At 40.3% G+C, this 19,636-nt stretch overlaps 1 protein-coding gene across 3 annotated transcripts in view; it reads left to right on the forward strand.

Moving 5' to 3' along the window:
* Positions 1 to 9,897: 9,897 nt before the first annotated feature.
* Positions 9,898 to 19,636, forward strand: part of LOC109893253 (insulin-like growth factor 2 mRNA-binding protein 1) — a 59,972-nt gene continuing 50,233 nt past the window's right edge. For 2 of the 3 annotated variants that reach the window (XM_020486380.2, XM_020486381.2), the window contains exons 1-2: positions 9,900 to 10,515; positions 11,750 to 11,810. In XM_020486380.2, coding sequence (XP_020341969.1) covers positions 10,341 to 10,515; positions 11,750 to 11,810 — 236 coding nt within the window. In that variant the 5' untranslated portion in view covers positions 9,900 to 10,340. Of the gene's footprint in view, positions 10,516 to 11,749; positions 11,811 to 19,636 lie in introns of all 3 variants that reach the window. The other variant, XM_020486382.2, reaches the window with a different exon arrangement.

Genomic DNA, 19,636 nt, shown 5'->3' on the forward strand with positions numbered 1-19,636 from the left:
GTACTTTGAACCGTTTTATGCAGAGGCTATGCAGTGGTGGGAAAAGTACTCAATTGTCCTACTTGAGTAAAAGTAAAGATACCTTACTAGAAAATGACTCAAGTAAAAATCACCCAGTAAAATAGTACTTGAGTAAAAGTATAAACAATCTGGTTTTAAATGTACTTAAGTACAGTGGTGGGAAAAGTACTCAATAGTCATACTTGAGAAGGTGTAAAAAGTAAATGCTTATATTAAGCCAACCATATTGTAAAATGTTCTTGTTTTTTTCTATTAACGGACAGCCAGGGACACATATTCCAACACTCAGACATGTCTAGTAAGTCCGCAGTAGGAATGACATGTTATATTGATAGGTGTGTCAATTGGACCATATTGCTGTCCTGCCGGAGCATTTGTAATGTAATGAGTACTTTAGGGTGTCAGGGAATATGTATGGGAGTATAAAGTACATATTTTCTTTAGGAATGTAGTCGAGTACAAGTCAAATATAAATAGTAAAGGAAAGTACAGATACCCCAAAAAACTACTTAAGTAGTACTTTAAAGTATTTTTACTTAAGTACTTTACACCACTGAGGTTATGTTATGTGAGCCCAAAGGTTTATGCTGTAGCTTATGAAGCTACATGTTCATTAAATGTAACCAGAAAAAGAGAGGACATCTTGGTAAATATAGTATCACCAACATCATTGAATCATTGAATAGAAACATAATTGAATAGAAACATTCTTACTCATGTACCATGCAGCCATTATACCAGTGTAAGAGTGGGAACTCGGTAAGACCGTGTACGATTGCTGAACTCCATTACAACCTTCCTCGTTGCTGACCCACTGCGTATGTTTCATGCAACTTAGGTTTTAGTTTCCTACTTAGATGTCTGTATATCTCAGATATAAAATGGAGAATACAGAGAAATCAGAAAAGGGTCCATAGAAAGTGATTGAGAGGACATCGCTTTGCAAGACAGGTGGAGTGACAAGGATACAGTTAGTTCAAACTCAAAAGAAACTAGCTACCATGTTGAACTTTCTTTCATCGCATTTGGTCCATCAATGTTTTGCAAGCTGTTCTTTCCACCCACAAAGTACTCCTTACAAATATGTTGTGTGTTAGGCAGTGTAACTTGGAAATGGGAGTCTCGCCCTTTTTTAAATCAACAATATTAAGTTTGTGTCACAGGGATTTCCATGGTATTTTTAGGATAGTACACCTAATCATTCCATGGTATTTTTAGGATAGTACACCTAATCATTCCATGGTATTTTTAGGATAGTACACCTAATCATTCCATGGTTTTTTTAGGATAGTACACCTAATCGTTCCATGGTATTTTTAGGATAGTACACCTAATCATTCCATGGTATTTTTAGGATAGTACACCTAATCATTCCATGGTATTTTTAGGATAGTACACCTAATCATTCCATGGTTTTTTTAGGATAGTACACCTAATCGTTCCATGGTATTTTTAGGATAGTACACCTAATCATTCAATGGTATTTTTAGGATACTACACCTAATCATTCCATGTTATTTTGACGGTATAGCAGCCAACCTAACTAATGGCTCTATTTATAAATGCAGTTTGGTATTACATCACCAGTGTTTACTAGGTTTTTCCCATCATGCAAAAAGTGGTGAGACACCATTCTCCTAGTTCTGCATTCCCGCCCAATTTAACCTCTGCTTATCCTAACCTCTTGACCTCCTTCTTTGCACCTCCCCCCAAAACATACATACACATAACCACCACTACCAGTGAAGAAGGGGAGTTGAGCTGATTTGGTGAAAGTCAAAGTAGGAAGTGGGTGTTTTTTGTTTTGCACAGCATGTCCATAACTCTCCCATTTGCATAGCTTTTAACCCACAATGTAAACAGCAACCCACACAACACCCTTTAAACCCCATATATATATATATATATACAAAATATTTATGCTTCATTGTTACATAGGTGCAGCTTGGGTATTCGAACCAGCTACCTTTCGGTTACTGGCTCAACCTTCTAACTGCTAGGCTACCTGCTGCTGTTACACAGACAGTCATGTTGCTGGTAGACCAGTGAAATAGCAGTGAAGAGGAATGAGGCTTTGGAACACCCAACAATGGATGCCCTTATGATGTGCCATCAGGCATCAACTGACATAACTGTTTTTGTATGTAGAAAACTTTTCATTGGGGTGCCAGAGTTAGTAATTGACCGTGCATAGCACTGATTGAACAGCATTCTCTGTTACCTCTATAACAAAGTTATCATCAGTGTCCCCCTCACGCATATAGCAGCAGAGAGATGGTTGAAAAGCACAGAGGGGATTCTGTACAGCAAAAGCACTGGTACTCCTGTATCCTAGATGCCGTCTCCTGCCGTTGTGCACTTGAGCAAGGCACTTACTCCCTTAACTACTCCAGGGGTGTTGTACTATGGCTGACCCTCTGCTTTAACCTCGCCACCCTCTGTGTGCGTACGCTATAGGTGTCTTTCGGAGGGGTTGGGATAAAGTAGAACACACATCTTTTTGTTGAACATTCGTGGATAATGGACAATAAAATTATCTTGATTTCCAATATGTTGGCTGCACCATCCAGAGGGTCTTGAATGGCTGCATCACCGCCTGGTATGGCAACTGCTTGGCATCCCCAAAAAAAGCAATGTTTGGTAAAAAATTAGGTATGTGAATGATGGTCATGCTAAGGCAAGCAAGTTATGGAGGGAATTAAGTGCCTACAATGTTGTAGTTATTTAATTAAACGTTTTCCATTTAATTAACAGGTATTGCCCCCCCCCCCAAAGATTAGTGTGTTAAACTCTATTTTATACATTTTATTTTGACATTTTTTAGTAATTAACTCTTAAAAGCTAAAGTCTGAAATCAAAACATTGAAACAAAATGCCATTGCACATCTCACTATTAATATCCTCACTATGACGAGGTTTTGATGTAAGGGGGGGCAATCCAATGTTAGCCCCAACACACTTGCCTTAAATATTACTGGTTTATTAAAAGCTAATTACAATTTTTATCTCAAAACAAGTGGATTATTTATATTTAAGCTTCCCTAATTGTATGTATATTTATATATATAAAGTGTATAGATTAGATGATACGTGTATAGATATGTATATATAATATTCATCATTTAGATATTACTTTTTTCTAAATGATGAATATTAGATCAAATTACCTCCAAACTTCCAACAGACCCAACAAAAATTATTATAATCATTTTCCTCAGAATCGTTTTGTTAGAATGGCTTACATTTTTGAGATGAAACAGATCATATTTTTAGTTAAGCAACAGTAGGGAAAGTGGGGAAAGTGAAAAATAGACAACAAAGTGGTTTCTGTGAGAATTATAGGGCTGGGGGCATCTACCCCGGGGGGATAGTTATCCCACATTTACCCTACATATTACCTCAATTACCTCAACTACCTCCTACCCTTGCAAATTGACTCGGTACTCCTTGTATATAGTCTCGTTATTGTTATTTATTTGTTTGCAACATTTTCTTTTTTTAAATTACTTTTTAACTCTGCGTCATTGGGAAAGCGCTCGTAAGTAAGCATTTCACTGTAATGTTGGGACACGTGAAAAATCACATTTGATTTGATGATGAAGTTATCAGAACCTCATTTGTTTCATTAAGTTATCAAACTTTTTTAGCTGGTTTCAACGTATTCCATTACCAGTGTGTGTTTTACATACCAGTGATCCCATACATCTTAATTAGAGCCATCAGAAAAATGATACTGCAGCAACAGGAAATGTGAATTATTATGTTGATTATAATCAATGGACATTTTTATAGAGGTTAATACATTTTTCTTAAGGGAAAATCAAGTCTGAAATTTCAGAGGAAATTAGACTTCAGAAGCCGTTTTTAACCTCAAATACACGACACATTTTAAATTGTCTGCATTGCAGGAACGTTTTCCTGCAACAGATTGATCAAATTAATATCCTACATCTGTATATACCAGTTCCCTATCATGCACAGTTGTGTGTGGGTCTCCATAATACCTGCATTTATCGTTTTAGTGAGTGCATAAGACATAAGCAAAAAAACATGACTTTGCAACCTTTCCATTTAGACCATTAAAAGTAGTTTGAGTTATTTCTTTTGTTGTCCTCTGGGTTTTTTCTGGAATTTATATTAAGTATCTTGTGATTTGACCTAATGTAGCAACCTCCTGGGTTACAACTTCAATTCCCTAGTGACTAAGACTTCCACATTATACCAGACTGAATAACCCGTTAACATTAAGTTAACTCAGCAAAAAAAAGACACGTCCCCTCACAGTCAACTGCATTTATTTTCAGCAAACTTAACATTAAATATTTGTATGAACATGACAAGATTCAACAACTGAGACAGAAACTGAATAAGTTCCATAGACAGTTGACTAACAGAAATTGAATAATGTGTCCCTGAACAATGGGGCGGGGTCAAAATCAAAAGTAACAGTCAGTATCTGGTGTGGCCACCAGCTGCATTAAGTACTGCAGTGCATCTCCTCATGGACTGCACCAGATTTGCCAGTTCTTGCTGTGAGATGTTACCCCACTCTTCCACCAAGGCACCTGCAAGTTCCCGGACGATTCTGGTGGGAATGGCCTTGGCCCTGCAATCCACCCTCCAGTCCAACAAGTCCCAGACGTGCTCAATGGGATTGAGATCCGGGCTCTTCGCTGGCCATGGCAGAACACTGACATTCCTGTCTTGCAGGAAATCACGCACAGAACGAGCAGTATGGCTGGTGGATTTGTCATGCTGGAGGGACATGTCAGGATGAGCCTGCAGGAAGGGTACCACATTAGGGAGGAGGATGTCTTCCCTGTAACATACAGCATTGAGATTGCCTGCAATGACAACAAGCTCAGTCCGATGATGCTATGACACACCGCCCCAGACCATGACGGACCCTCCACCTCCAAATCGATCCTGCTCCAGAGTACAGGCCTCGGTGTAATGATCATTCCTTTGACGATAAACGCAAATCTGACAATCAGCTCTGGTGAGACAAAACTGCGACTCGTCAGTGAAGAGCACTTTTTGCCAGTCCTGTCTGGTCCAGCGGCGGGGGGTTTGTGCCCATAGGCGACATTGTTGCCGGTGATGTCTGGTGAGGACTTGCCTTACAACAGGCCTAAAAACCCTCAGTCCAGCCTCTCTCAGCCTATTGCGGACAGTCTGAGCACTGATGGTGGGATTGTGCATTCCTGGTGTAACTCGGGCAGTTGTTGTTGCCATCCTGTACCTCTCCCGCAGGTGTAATGTTCGGATGTACCGATCCTGAGCAGGTGTTGTTACACGTGGTCTGCCACGTGTTTTTCAGAGTCAGTAGAAAGGCCTCTTTAGTGTCCTAAGTTTTCATAACCTTAATTGCCTACAATCTGTAAGCTGTGAGTGTCTTAACGACCGTTCCACAGGTGCATGTTCATTAATTGTTTATGGTTCATTGAACAAGCATGGGAAACAGTGTTTAAACCCTTTACAATGAAGATATGTGAAGTTATTTGGATTTTTACGAATAATCTTTGAAAGACAGGGTCCTGAAAAAAGGATGTTTCTTTTTTCGCTGATTTTATAAGAGTATAGGAACCACTGAACCAATTAAGCTTTGACCAGGCAGTCTAGAATTTAAATTATTTTTGCACCCTACAAATTACATCAATGATACAACACCAAACATAAGGGTTGACTCAATATTTAGTGACATCAACCATTTGTTTTTTTGATAGCTTTCAACATAAACAGTGCATGTACTAGGCTGTGGCAGTTCCTCCTTACATTAGTCTTTGTGAATCTTTTTTAATCTGGTGTGAAGTACAAGTCCTCATTATCAACTCAATTATCCCAATGTGTTCATTATTCTATTGTTTTGTGCATTATTGTATGTATTTTAAGTGTTTGTCTATGTTGTTTTTCTAATGTTATGGTATGTTTTGGCCATATGCACTTTCAAAATATATGTTCCTTTTGTCTTTTACAGTTTTTTATCTTAAACTGACTTTCATTATGTGCATTTGTGTGTTTGTAAAACGTTTTTTAAAAGATAAATAGTGAAGATACAGTACCAATCAAAAGTTTGGACACCTACTCATTCAAGGGTTTTTCTTTATTTTTACGTTGAAACACACATGGAATCATGTAGTACCCAAAAAAGTGGTAAACAAATTAAAATATATTTTAGATGTTAGATTCTTCAAAGTAGCCACCCTTTGCCTTGATGACAGCTTCACACACTCTTGGCATTCTCTCAACCAGCTTCACCTGGAATGCTTTTCCAACAGTCTTGAAGGAGTTCCCACATATGCTGAGCACTTGTTGGCTGCTTTTCCTTCACTATGTGGTCCAACTCATCCTAAACCATCTCATTTGGGTTGAGGTCGGGTAATTGTGGAGGCCAGGTCATCTGATGCACCACTCCATCACTCTCCTTCTTGGTCAAATTGCCCTTACACAGCCTGGAGGTGTGTTGGGTCATTGTCCTGTTGAAAAACAAAGGATAGTCCCACTAAGCGCAAACCAGATGGGATGGCGTATCGCTGCAGAATGCTGTGGTAGCCATGATGGTTAAGTGTGCCTTGAATTCTAAATAAATCACTGACAGTGTCACCATTAAAGCACCCTCACACCTCCTCCTTCATGCTTCACGGTGGGAACCACACATGCAGAAATCATCCGTTCACCTACCCTGCGTCTCACAAAGACATGGCGATTGGAACAAAATCAGACCAAAGGACAGATTTCCACCAGTTTAATGTCCATTGCTTGTGTTTCTTGGCCCAAGCAAGTATCTTCTTCTTATTGGTGTTCTTTAGTAGTGGTTTCTTTGCAGCAATTCAACCATGAAGGCCTGATTCACATAGTCTCCTCTGAACAGTTGATGCTGAGATGTGTCTGTATATTTATTTGGGCTGCAATTTCTGAAGCTGGTAACACTAATGAACTTATCCTTTGCAGCAGAGGTAACTCAGAGGTAACTCTGGTATTTCCTGTGGCGGTCCTCACAAGAGTCAATTTCATCATAGCGCTTGATGGTTTTCGCGACTGTACTTGAAGAAAGTTCTTTACATTTTCTGGATTGACTGACCATCATGTCTTAAAGTGGATGGGGCCACAGTGTCTCCTGACCCCTCCCGTCTCAGCCTCCAGTATTTATGCTGCAGTAGTTTATGTGTCGGGGGGCTAGGGTCAGTCTGTTATATCTGGAGTATTTCTCCTGTCTTATCCGGTGTCCTGTGTGAATTTAAGTATGCTCTCTTTAATTCTCTCTTTCTTTCTCTCTCTCAGAGGACCTGAGCCCTAGGACCATGCCTCAGGGACTACCTGGCATGATGACTACTTGTTGTCCCCAGTCCACCTGGCCGTGCTGCTGCTCCAGTTTCAACTGTTCTGCCTGGGGCTATGGAACCCTGACCTGTTCACTGTGATTACTATTATTTGACCATGCTGGTCATTTATGAACATTTCAACATCTTGGCCATGTTCTTTTATAATCTCCACCCGGCACAGCCAGAAGAGGACTGGTTCCCTTATAGCCTGGTTCCTCTCTAGGTGTCTTCCTAGGTTTTGGTCTTTCTATGGAGTTTTTCCTAGCCACCGTGCTTCTACACCTGCATTGCCTGCTGTTTGGGGTTTTAGGCTGGGTTTCTGTACAGCACTTTGATATATCAGCTGATGTAAGAAGGGCTATATAAATACATTTGATTTGATTTAAAGTAATGATGGACTGTAGTTTGTCTTTGCTTATTTGAGCTGTTCTTGCCATAATATGGACTTGGTATTTTACCAAATAAGGCTATCTTCTGTATACCAACCGTACCTTTTCCAACCCTACCTTTTCCTACCTTTTCCACACCCGATTTTCCACACCCGATTGGTTCAAACACATTAAAAAGGAAAGAAATTCCACAAATCACATTTTAACAAGGCACACCTGTATTCCAGGTGACTACCTCATGAAGCTGATTGAGAGCATGCAAAGCTGTCATCAAGGCAAAGGGTAACTACTTTGAAGAAACATATTTTGATTTGTTTAACACTTTTTTTGGTTACTACATGATTCCATATGTGTTCTTTCATAGTTGTGATGTATTCACTATTATTCTACAATGTAGACAATAGTCAAAATAAAGAAAACCCTTGAATGAGTAGGTGTGTCCAAACTTTTGACTGGTACTGTATATCATGTGGTTACATGGAATTTCAAGTTCTTGGTATAATAACTATGTAAGTACACAGTACCTATTCTTTAGGCTTACTAGTGGTTAATTTGAAACAGAACATTGTCAGTTTCCTTTCAGTACAATTCGGCCATTGTTCTATCTGCACTTACTGTGTGACGCTGAAGAGGTATAGGCTAAAGATTCTGTTATTAATATTAAATAGATTATAGAGTAGATGCATCTAAGCAAAACTTAGCCTACTGTATGGTTTTGTCAAAATGTGTAAATCATTTTTTTAAAACTTTTAATTAGCCTAAAAATAATTTTGCGATTGGTTCTCAAGCCCACGTCTTCGTATAGCATTAATTATTGTGATATTATTGTCATTTTAATTTTAATTAATACATCACAAATCAAGCGTTCCATAACACATGTGTTATAACGTGAGTTGTTGCCATGTGTTATGCATAATGAAATTGTTGGAAGATTTTGAGTTTTTAACCCTCCAATGTCTGTAAGCAAGGCATTTTACAACAAAGCGATACAGTATGTCTATATGCCACGTTGAATACAGTATATGCTGCCCTCTCAGTAGTTAACAAAATGCCTCAATGCAGATTCATTATCGTATAATTTATTCAAAGTTATGTTCTGTCTGCAGAGATAATTAAATTATTATATTAAACACACTTAACTCACTAAGTTCGTGACTGTTCATGATGAAGTACACGACTTTCGGTGGAGCACACTGTGCACACTGACTGCAGCAGAAGCTCTGCCATTTCCCCTTCCAATGAAAAGCTGCCCTTTGCGCTTTTGGGGCCTGCACCACTGGATCCTCCATTTTGAAAATTAAATCAGGGGATTGGGCGTATTTTGCCTGGTAGAGTAGTGTACACCATGTGTAGCGAGCTGTCAGTTTCCTAAAAGCCCTATACAGAAATATGATGAAAACGGAAAACTTGTAAGGCTGGCTTTATGGTCAAAGAATAACCTTAAACCAATGAATCGTTGCTCCAGCGAGGCCTTCTAGTTTCAGGCGAATGCAACAATGTTACGAGTGAAACAATGAACCTAAACAATGATACAATGTAACAATTTCCTTCCACGCTCGGCAGTTTGTTACAATGTATCTTGCTTGACTGCCGTTGGCCTCGTTGCCCATGTCACAACCTTTGTTATAGACTTTCGAAAATGACTTGAAGTTCATGATTTTACATTCATGTAACATCCTCCTGGCGACCAAATTCTTTATCACAATGCATATTCATTGGAGAGGCGGGATGACTTCAAGAGCTGGGCTGAAGAGAGAATGTCTTGACCAAATGGTATATGAGCTAAGAGCTGATATTAAACTAAGTAGACCACAACTCGCACACGTCCGACACAATAGTCATCCATTATATGTTCCTATCCAAAATCTGCGAATGATTTATATATTTTTAAAGGACAAAACACACATCCGCATCTTGAAGGAAGTATCCCCTCCCGGTGACTGATATTCAGCAGACATCAGACATGCCCAGCACACTCGCGCATGTGTGAGCTACGTATGCATAAAGCCTATACGCACACAGCACGGTGGCATAGCATGAAGGCTCGCTTCGTACACTCATCTGGTGAGCTACGCCGCCAGGAGGCTGGCCCTTTCTCTAGCTACTCCAATACCACGTGGTTTCCTCTTCGCAAACAAAAAAAAATGTGAATTCGAGTCGGTTTAGAGGCGGTGCCATCGCCAGGCAGAAGGATCTGTGACAGTGCAGGGTACAACTCGAGGTTGAGGGGCAGAGAGAGGAAAACATTTCTCCCGATCCCGCCATACTTCTACCACTATTCCACCATAACCACCATCAAATTAATTCAAATTGATCCATTCTACATTGTGCGATTCATTCGCTTGGGTTGCTGCAGTCAAGGTTTCTCCACTTCAATATTGGACTTAATCAGACTCCAACATTACCATTACTTTGAACTTTTTTCCTTTTTCTTTTAGATTTACTTTGAAAATAAATGTATTTCGTTTTCTTTTACTGCTTGTGGACATTTGCAAGTGTTTTCAACCTGTGATCATCCTGGGTAGATCTATCTCGTTGCGTTTTCAAAGAAAAAAAGTTTTGTTGCTCAGATTTTTTCATTTCAATTGGAGGACCTCTATTTTTCAACATGAACAAGCTATACATTGGAAATCTCAATGAAAACGTGACTGCAGAGGACTTGGTTAAAACCTTTGATGACAACAAGATTCCATACTCTGGGCAGTTTCTTATGAAAACTGGCTACGCGTTTGTTGATTGTCCGGACGACCAATGGGCTATGAAAGCCATTGAAGCATTTTCCGGTAAGTAATTGAACGTAAATGATCACTTCAATAGCGTCGTACCTTTATGTAATTTAATTCAATGGGGAAACCACCTAGGCTCAAATATATAAGGGTTTGCCCACTCCCCTCACGCGTCCAAATCCTAATTGTCCAGTAGAAGACATGATAGAATTAAGAGACACTTCGTAGCAAATATGTTGCATAGGCCTATAATAATCGAGAAGAGGTTTATGAAGTGCTTAGCCGAACAACAAGATACTCAACTTTTACAGGGAGAGGGGGCCCACATCACATAGGCCTACCTATTTGAATGAGAACATCAAGATATCCAGATTTCTCGAATCGTATTCTATTTTAGGTCTATTTACATACACTAAAGCGCAGTTTTGTCCTGGATATGATACCCAAATGCCTATATTTCAGCCTTTTTGCCACACGCTTTTATTGTACTTACCGAAGCCTTGCTCTCTGGTGCCTTGTATGACTAGGTTCTGTGTACTCCGTAGAGCTGTAGAGTCAAATCTTACACCTCCCCCTTTTGGCGAAAAGGCCACTATAGCTTAGATAAAAATGCGTTATATGTGTAGTTTAAAAGCATATATCGACACTATTCTTTCATAGATTAATGGCTTTGATTGCCTTGACCATTACATTGCCAAATTACTTTCCCATTCTTCTCACAAGTCACGAACAGGCTTGTATCCTTACATGTGTCTTCATGATTTCCTACATATGTAGCATGTGATGTGTTCTATATAGCACGAAGGTCGCCATGCTGCTCGTGTGTTATGCCTGAAATAGATCACTAAGAACTCTAGGGCACGCAAATGTGCATCTTCAGCTTTTAATAAATGTTTGACAATGTCCTTTTCAAATGGACTGTAAGTGTTCTGTTGTACTCTATGAGGGACTGGGAAGAATGAGTTGTAAAATATCAACAATGTGTGGAAGTGAAATTGTAGTTGATGAGTTAATTCACAACGCAATTGTTGAATGGCTTTCCATTTGAGCCAGGAGGGTAACTTCTTGCCCATCATATTTCAATGACAGGCCTATTGCGTTATTGGGCACTAACTACTTATCTCGAACATGCATTAGTGCATATTAGACAACATAAGACACAATTAAGCAACACACAACTCAGTCACATGGTAAATATGATTTATATATGGCAAATACATGCAATACACTGTCTACACTCTGAATGGAGGACATGGCCTCATTTTTCTCAACATAAACATTTATTTTACAGGTAAAGTGGAGCTCCATGGGAAACATATTGAGGTCGAACACTCTGTCCCTAAGAAGCAAAGGTATTTAGCACCCTTCCCCAATAACACTTCAGTTGTTGCATCTGTTAATGCATGGATTTAGCTGGAGAAGGGACATGTTGCTATTTAAGTTAATGCACGCATTATATGTCGAGTTATATGCCTGGTGTGTGGATGTAGTAGTAACACTCGCAAATCTAGTATTTTTATGAAGTTTTTGTATTTAGGCTACTCTTTAATTACATTGCTGTAAACGGTGTGGCCTATTCATGTGGTGTCGCGAGTCTTGTCTACGTATGCACTAAAGGCTACTCTTAAAACGAAAATGAAGGCTGTCCATTAATTACTGGGACACTTATTTGACACTGTGAAGGTAATATCGGTTGCAACGTCATCACTTAAATACCTCATGTTCATTTTCACCTCCGGAAGGCCTTGTCATAGGCCTAGGCCTTCCTGTGTGCAGAATTATTTATTTATAAAAAATGTGTAGGCCATAGCTACTTTTCACAGCTACTTTAGTGGCATTAGGTACGTGGTTACGTTGTGTATGTTGGCACTATATTGTCATGTACAGCCTAGTGACAATTGAGTTGCTATGTCAATATGTGGGATTGAAATTTGTTTAAATCACGTTACGACAACTACTGAAACTTCAGTAATTTGTTGCATTGCGATTATTCGTTATGAAGAGCGAAGCCTTTTAATTGCGTTTTTGCTTTAATTGCACACGAACATTGTTTTGTTGTTGTCTGGGCGTTGTTTTATAATGTTGAATCTCCAATAAATTTGGTCTCTGGGTTAGAAATGTGAAAAATACTATTTCTGGTTATTAATCATGAGGTAGGCCTGTAGAAAATAAATGGTTATATGTGCATGCATAGGCTATGCCTATTCTTGCTCTGGTCTAATTAATATTTTGTCATTAAACAGACGTGTATGTGTGTATGGCAGTAAACACATATTGTGCTGAAATGTAATGCAATACTCACATCAAGTCAATGGACATTTCGTCAAAAATAATTTGAGTAGCCTAGGTTATTTATCCTGTCTATACATGCTATATCAAAATGGGGACATTGAGCCCTCCCTCCATTACAGTTGACCCAGTTAAAAATATTACTACATTTCAGCGTAGTTAAAAATAGTTTCAAACAAATATTCATTACCATTAACCTTTTAACACATTATTCGTCTACGAAAGTACGGGTTTGAGATTAGGGTGTAACTGTGTGAGGTTAGGCTAAGAGTTTTTAATTCAGGTGTAGTCACACCTTCTTTTTTTTACCAGCCTTTTTTTCAAGAAAACGTTTAATCAAAGGCAATTTATTTTGACTTACTAATATGTTCAAACATATGTTATGCCCTATCTGTAAAAGCGGTATGTATGGAGGCTGATGTAAACGTATAGACTACATTCAAGTCTGTAATAGACCGTAGCCCTGACAAGGAAAAGTCGTGGCTGTATTGCAATAATAATAGAAATATGTGTTATAGCCTACCATTCAAGAGCCATTCATTGGTGGATTCTATGCCTGTATGGGACCAACAATTATAACATTAAATTGATGCATATAGGCTTTTTACAACCTTTGTCTGTATAACAAATTCACGGATATGCATAGACCTATGGGTAATTTGAACGAGGCTGTATGTTCACCCTTCAATGGCATAGAGAAATATAGTTTAGGTTTTCGTCCATGCAATAGCCTACATTTCAGTGCAACTGTTAGAATATAGCTGTGTTGAGGTTTTCGCCCATGGAATAGCCTTTATGTCACAACGGTTAGATATTACCTGTTAGTTACTGCTGGACTGTTGGATCTAGAATCATAAGCATTTCGCTACACTTCCAATATCATCTGCTAACCATGTGCATGTGACCATTAAAATTTGATTTGATTTGATTTGAACTGGAGAGGCCTACCTTTGGTGATACAACACGTGGTCGCCCCCACTGAGAGAAGTCATCCAACGTCACTTGAGTGGGAAAAATGGCGATCCTCATCATGAATGGCAAAGGGTGTTCTTTCTTTCCGTCATTCACTGCTGCAAAGCACGCACTCCTCTCTATTAATGTAGCAAAGCTGTTTAAGTTTTGTTTTCTGTTGATCTTAGGCCTTTATAGCCTTTACCATGAAGTTAAACATAGGCTATAAATTAATGTTTCGACTAGGCCTAATATCTTGCTGACACTCAAAATGGCCGCAACAACTCAACTAGCGGTTGCCAAATTCCTTTAAAACCAGCGTTAGGAATTTAAATTCACGTGAATACATTTTTATAGTTCTGTCATTGTCACCTGAACATATAAATTATAGTCCTATCAATTATTAGGGAATTCTGCAAACGCTGCCACAGGAGCCTGTGCTGAGTTGTGTTGTTTTACATTTCCAATGAACATGCTTCCCAATGCCTCATTTGATTTTGATGAGAAGCCCAGACATAGGGGCTTTAATGAGAAAAAAAATGTTCATTTGAAGAAAGTGGTCATTTTATGTGGTATTAGACAATGGTTCAAACTCTGCTTCTTTGGCTCATGCCTCTCCTTGAGAAACCATGTGACTGGAGTGCAACACCAACCCATTGTTCCATTTTATTTCGCCCACTGTAAAATAACTCATTTTGACAAATATCTATTCTACGTGCCACTCACTATAGGCTATTTAAAATCACTTCAGCATATTATCTTGATCTAGTTTGTTTTCTGCACACTAGTGCTTAAATTAGGCAACTCTCCAATATTCAAACTATATTGTATATTTATAATTGTTTCTTTGTATTGGCTTATGTTGCCAGTCTTGTTGATTAACACAAATATATATCTTCACAAGCCATGTCCTTTCTGCAGCGTCCTAAGTATTGAGGTGGACTTAAGCCTGTGAGTGAAGTAGAACCTAGTGTGCGATGTAGAGTTGTGGTTGTGTGTCAGAGAGAGAGAAAGGTGAGAGGGGGAGGGGTGATAGAGGAAGGATCTTCAGACATAACTCTGTCCCTCCTGACATAAGTGCATACACTATAAATTAGAAATGTATGCAGAGAGGGAACCCCCTCCCCTGCAAGTAATCTGTTGATGTGGCCCTGGGCTTTGAAATGTACTACAAAATCAAATAAAATGTTATTTGTCACATGCTTCGTAAACATCAGGTGTACACTAACAGTGAAACGCTTACTTACTATTAGAATTAAGTTGTTGTGACAACTCCTAGTTTGTGTCTGAAGTCTTGAGAAAAAATGGGAGACTCAGACTTTGTTTGAGATGAGAAAGTTAAATTAAAGGTGCAATATGTAGAAATTGCCCCACCATTTCCTGGTTGCTAAAATTCTAATAGTTAGCCTCAGTTTATGTGACAAAACAAGCAAGTGTAGAGAATCATTGTACCATCTAAACCGCCATGAAATATATGTTTAATAACCAAAAATATTGTATTTTCAGTTGTTTGAAGATGGTGTACAAAACCGAAAGTAAAAGACCCAAAAATTAAACTTAAGAACGGAAAGTATAGAAATAATGCACATAGAACAGATCTACCACTCCTTAGACTTGCTTCCAATGAGAATGAACAATCTGTTACTCACATTTCTATGGGAATTTGGTGAGGTCACACAAAACGTTAAGTGTTATATATTTTTGGCATGGCTTGCCACAACTCTAAAAAGTCATTTTGGAACATTATGTTTTTTTTGTGTGAATTTTCAGATTTAAAAGAGTAGTTCACTATTTTTACAACTTGATGTCAGATGCTTCCAGGGCCTGAAATTAGTCTATGGGCCAGGAGAAACTGTAATCCATGGTTCGGTTCTCTTTATTAAACAGCCACTACAAACTTCAGCTAACTTTAGCCACCACAAGCTAATAATCAATGGAAGGGATGGGAGCATGTGAGCATTTTCTAAATGGCCAAATCACCTTTAAGGAACATCAAACCAAAAATTGAGTTGATTTGAACTGATTTCAGGTGATTTGGAAATACTTTTAAAAAACATACTCACATGGTCCTCTGTAGCTCAGTTGGTAGAGCATTGTTCTTTGCTATGCCAAGATAGTAGGGTCGGTTCCCGGGTGGCTAAGGGTAGCTGAAGTTTGGGGTGGCTGTTTAAAGAAAACTGAACCCTGGATTGCAGTTTCTCTTGGCCCATAGCCTACTTTCAGGGTGAGGAACCATCTAACATCAAGTTGTAAAATAGTGAACTACTCTTTTAATATATGTGTGTTGGTGTGGGTATGTTCAGCTTTTGTGTGTACCACACCTCTTCCACTCACACTTGCACACAAACCCATGGCCCTGCTTCACTGATTTAAGCTTAATGAGGAATGCTACGTTAGCTCGAGCATGGCCGTTTGCAACGCCGTGTTGGGCCTATTTTGATGTGCCTACACTTCTGAGAGATGTTGAAACAAAGGGAAGTTCCAGACCCCCTCCTAAATGCCAGGTGCTGGTAAAAAAAAAAAATCTCCAATAGCCAACTACTACCCCCACATCACCACCCCGCCCCCCTCCTCTAGTATCACCCAACACCACCCTGAGAGAACCTGAAATGAAAAAAGAAAGGTTGGCTTCCTATTGTGACATCATGACCAGTGTTTGCAGGCTTCCAGGCCACTTGTCTATGCCCAGTGGGATGCAGGGATTGGCTATTGAATGCTTTGGGCACATCTGTATTTGGGGGGCAGGGTAGTTGCAGGAGTGCTTAGTGAAAAGAAAACATGCCCTCTGTATTCCTGATTGCATTCATTACTGTAAATATATATGAACTGTTTTGTAATTATCCTCCCATTTGTCTCCTATCCATCCAGTATGACTTTCTGTTACTGTTGCGCTTATGTGCAGAAAATATGTTGTCCTCAGGGTTTTATAGAATTTGAACTGATTGTAGTATTAGTTTGTTTGTCCTCTTATTGATTGTAATAAACATATTTGCATATTTACTGTTTTAAAGTATGTTGGTGCTCTGGGGTTAAATAAGGGAAGAAAGTTTATAGGTATGATTTTATTATGAGGGAAAAGCCCAGTATATGATTATTCAAATAATGTTTCACAAAGTTTCATTGAAAATGCTTGAAATTACTTTGAAATGTACATCGAAAGAATGAGTCAAAATGTGTATGCAAAACAGGTTCTATTGGTTTTTTTTCTTTCCCACGTTGCTAACAAACTTCCTTGAAATATGTGGCACATATGAAAAATCCTTGATCTGCATCAATCAAGCACGTAGTAGTGCTGTAGTATTGCTCCCATTGCCTGTCTCAAGCTAGCAGCCAGCAAACTCAGTTTCTTCCTCTCATGATTGTTGTACTACCAATGGCAATGCGAGGGAGGGGGCGTTGTGAGAGAGGGGGTGCGACCAATCAGCTGGCTGGAACACCTGTGTGCAGCGCCGAGAGGCCGTTGACGCTGCAGCACACAAAAAGGCAGTCCCTCGCTCCCTCCCTCTCCTTCTCCCTCGCTCTTTCTCACACACACACATCCACTCACAGCTGGCACACACACCCGACCTCTCACACACCCACAGCAGAAAGGCATGTTCTGCGCTCTATTACATTCCTGATACATAACTTTTTGCCAGCCAGGCAGAATGAGAGAAAGAGTGTGAGTGCGAGCGGCTGAGTGAGTGAGTGAATGAGAGAAAGTGAGACCAAAAGAGAGAAAGAAAGAGAGCTGTCACATACATGCACGCACGCTCCTCTACAGGGTCATATGATTAGCTGCTCGCTCTCTTTCCGGGGCTTCAGTTGCGGAATATAGTGGAGGGAGGAGAGGCAGGGGCGCTGCATCGAAGGACTTCCTTATGGTCTTTCAGAAGGAAAGAAATTCTAGTGGGGGGTTGTGTGGGTTGTGGAGATGGTGAGAGAGACATGTCCATTTCTGTGTGTATGGATTGGAGAGAGGGAAGGGAATCTGTTGGAGGGGGCAAGCTGGGGGGAAATGTGCACCGTCTCTTTAAGAAACTGCCAACCCCTTGCTAATGTGCCTTCTTCCCCCTCTCTGGTTGGACCATCTGTCCTGTTTTTAAAGGGGCTGAGTCCCACTCCCTTCAGATCTTCTCACAGCTTTGGACTTGCCATGGACACCACTAACCTCTAAATCCACCCCAACCCTGTCCCCCTCCCAACACACACACATCAACCAGCCATGGCTGCTGTGGGAAAAACGCAGGGGGATTGGCAACGTGTCTCATAAATTTAGGTAAAAATGTGAACTGTTGACCTGGAAGAAGCCAAGGGTGAAAAGAAAGAAAGGCAGGGAGAAAAGACAGAATAAAAGAGGAGATCTTTGGGTTTTGTGTTGAATGGGAGAGCCTATATGGCGGTGGAGCAGGGAAAAGAGCGATCCACTCGGCTGGGATCAATGTGCGAGAGTCAGGATTTTCCGAGCTGCAACTGAAATGCAAGGGAAACCAACCCGTCCCACCTACACAAATCAAATCAAAATGTATTGTTCACATAAACATGGTTAGCAGATGTTAATGCGAGTGCCACAAAATGCTTGTGCTTCTAGTTCCGACAGTGCAGTAATATCTAACAAGTAATCTAACAATTCCCCAACAACTACCTAATACACACAAATCTAAAGGGGTGACTGAGAATATGTACATATAAATATATGGATGAGTGATGGCCGAGCAGCATAGGCAAGGTGCAATAGATGGTATAAAATGCACTATATACATATGATATGAGTAATGTAAGATATGTAAACATTATTAAAGTGGCATTGTTTAAAGTGACTAGTGATCCATTTATTTAAGTGGCCACTGATTGGGTCTCAATGTAGGCAGCAGCCTCTCTGAGTTAGTGATTGCTGTTTAGCAGTCTGATGCCCTTGAGATAGAAGATGTTTTTCAGTCTCTCGGTCCCAGATTTGATGCACCTGTACTGACCTCGCCTTCTGGATGGTAGCGGTGTGAACAGGCAGTGGCTCAGGTGGTTGTTGTCCTTGATGATCTTTTTGGCCTTCCTGTGACATCGGGTGCTGTAGGTGTCTTGGAGGGCAGGTAGTTTGCCCCCGGTGATGCATTGTGCAGACCGCACCACCCTCTGGAGAGCCTTGCGGTTGAGGGGGGTGCAGTTGCCGTACCAGGCTGTGATACAGTCCAACTGGATGCTTTCAAAAGTTTGTCAGGGTTTTGACTGACAAGCCACATTTCTTCAGCCTCCTGAGGTTGAAGAGGCGCTCGTGCGCCATCTTCACCACACTGAATGTGTGGGTGGACCATTTCAGTTTGTCTGTGGTGTGTATGCCGAGAAACTTAAAACTTTCCACCTTTTCCACTGCTGTCCCTTCGATGTGGATAGTGGGATGCTCCCTCTGCTGTTTCCTGAAGTCCACAATCATCTCCTTTGTTTTGTTGACGTTGAGTGAGAGGTTGTTTTCCTAACACCACACTCCGAGTGCCCTCACCTCCTCCCTGTAGGCCGTCTCGTCAATGTTGGTAATCAAGCCCACTACTGTTGTGTCGTCTGCAAACGTGATGATTGAGTTGGAGGCGTGCATGGCCACGCAGTCATGGGTGAACAGGGAGTACAGGAAGGGGCTGAGCACGCACCCTTGTGGGGCCCCAGTGTTGAGGGTCAGCGAGGTGGAGATGTTGTTTTCTAACTTCACCACCTGGGGCGGCCCGTCAGAAAGTCCAGGACCCAATTGCTTTGAGGGTATTATGGTGTTGAACGCTGAGCTGTAGTCAATGAACAGCATTCTTACATAGGTATTCCTCTTGTCCAGAAGGGATAGGGCAGTGCGCAGTGTGATGGCGGTATGCAAACTGAAGTGGGCCTAGGGTGGCCGGTAAGGTGGAGGTGATATGATCCTTGACTAGTCTCTCAAAGCACTTCATGAGGACAAAAGTAATTTAGTTCAGTTGTTTTT

This window comes from Oncorhynchus kisutch, linkage group LG6 (genome assembly GCF_002021735.2).
Source record: "Oncorhynchus kisutch isolate 150728-3 linkage group LG6, Okis_V2, whole genome shotgun sequence".
Taxonomy (NCBI): Eukaryota; Metazoa; Chordata; class Actinopteri; order Salmoniformes; family Salmonidae; genus Oncorhynchus; species Oncorhynchus kisutch.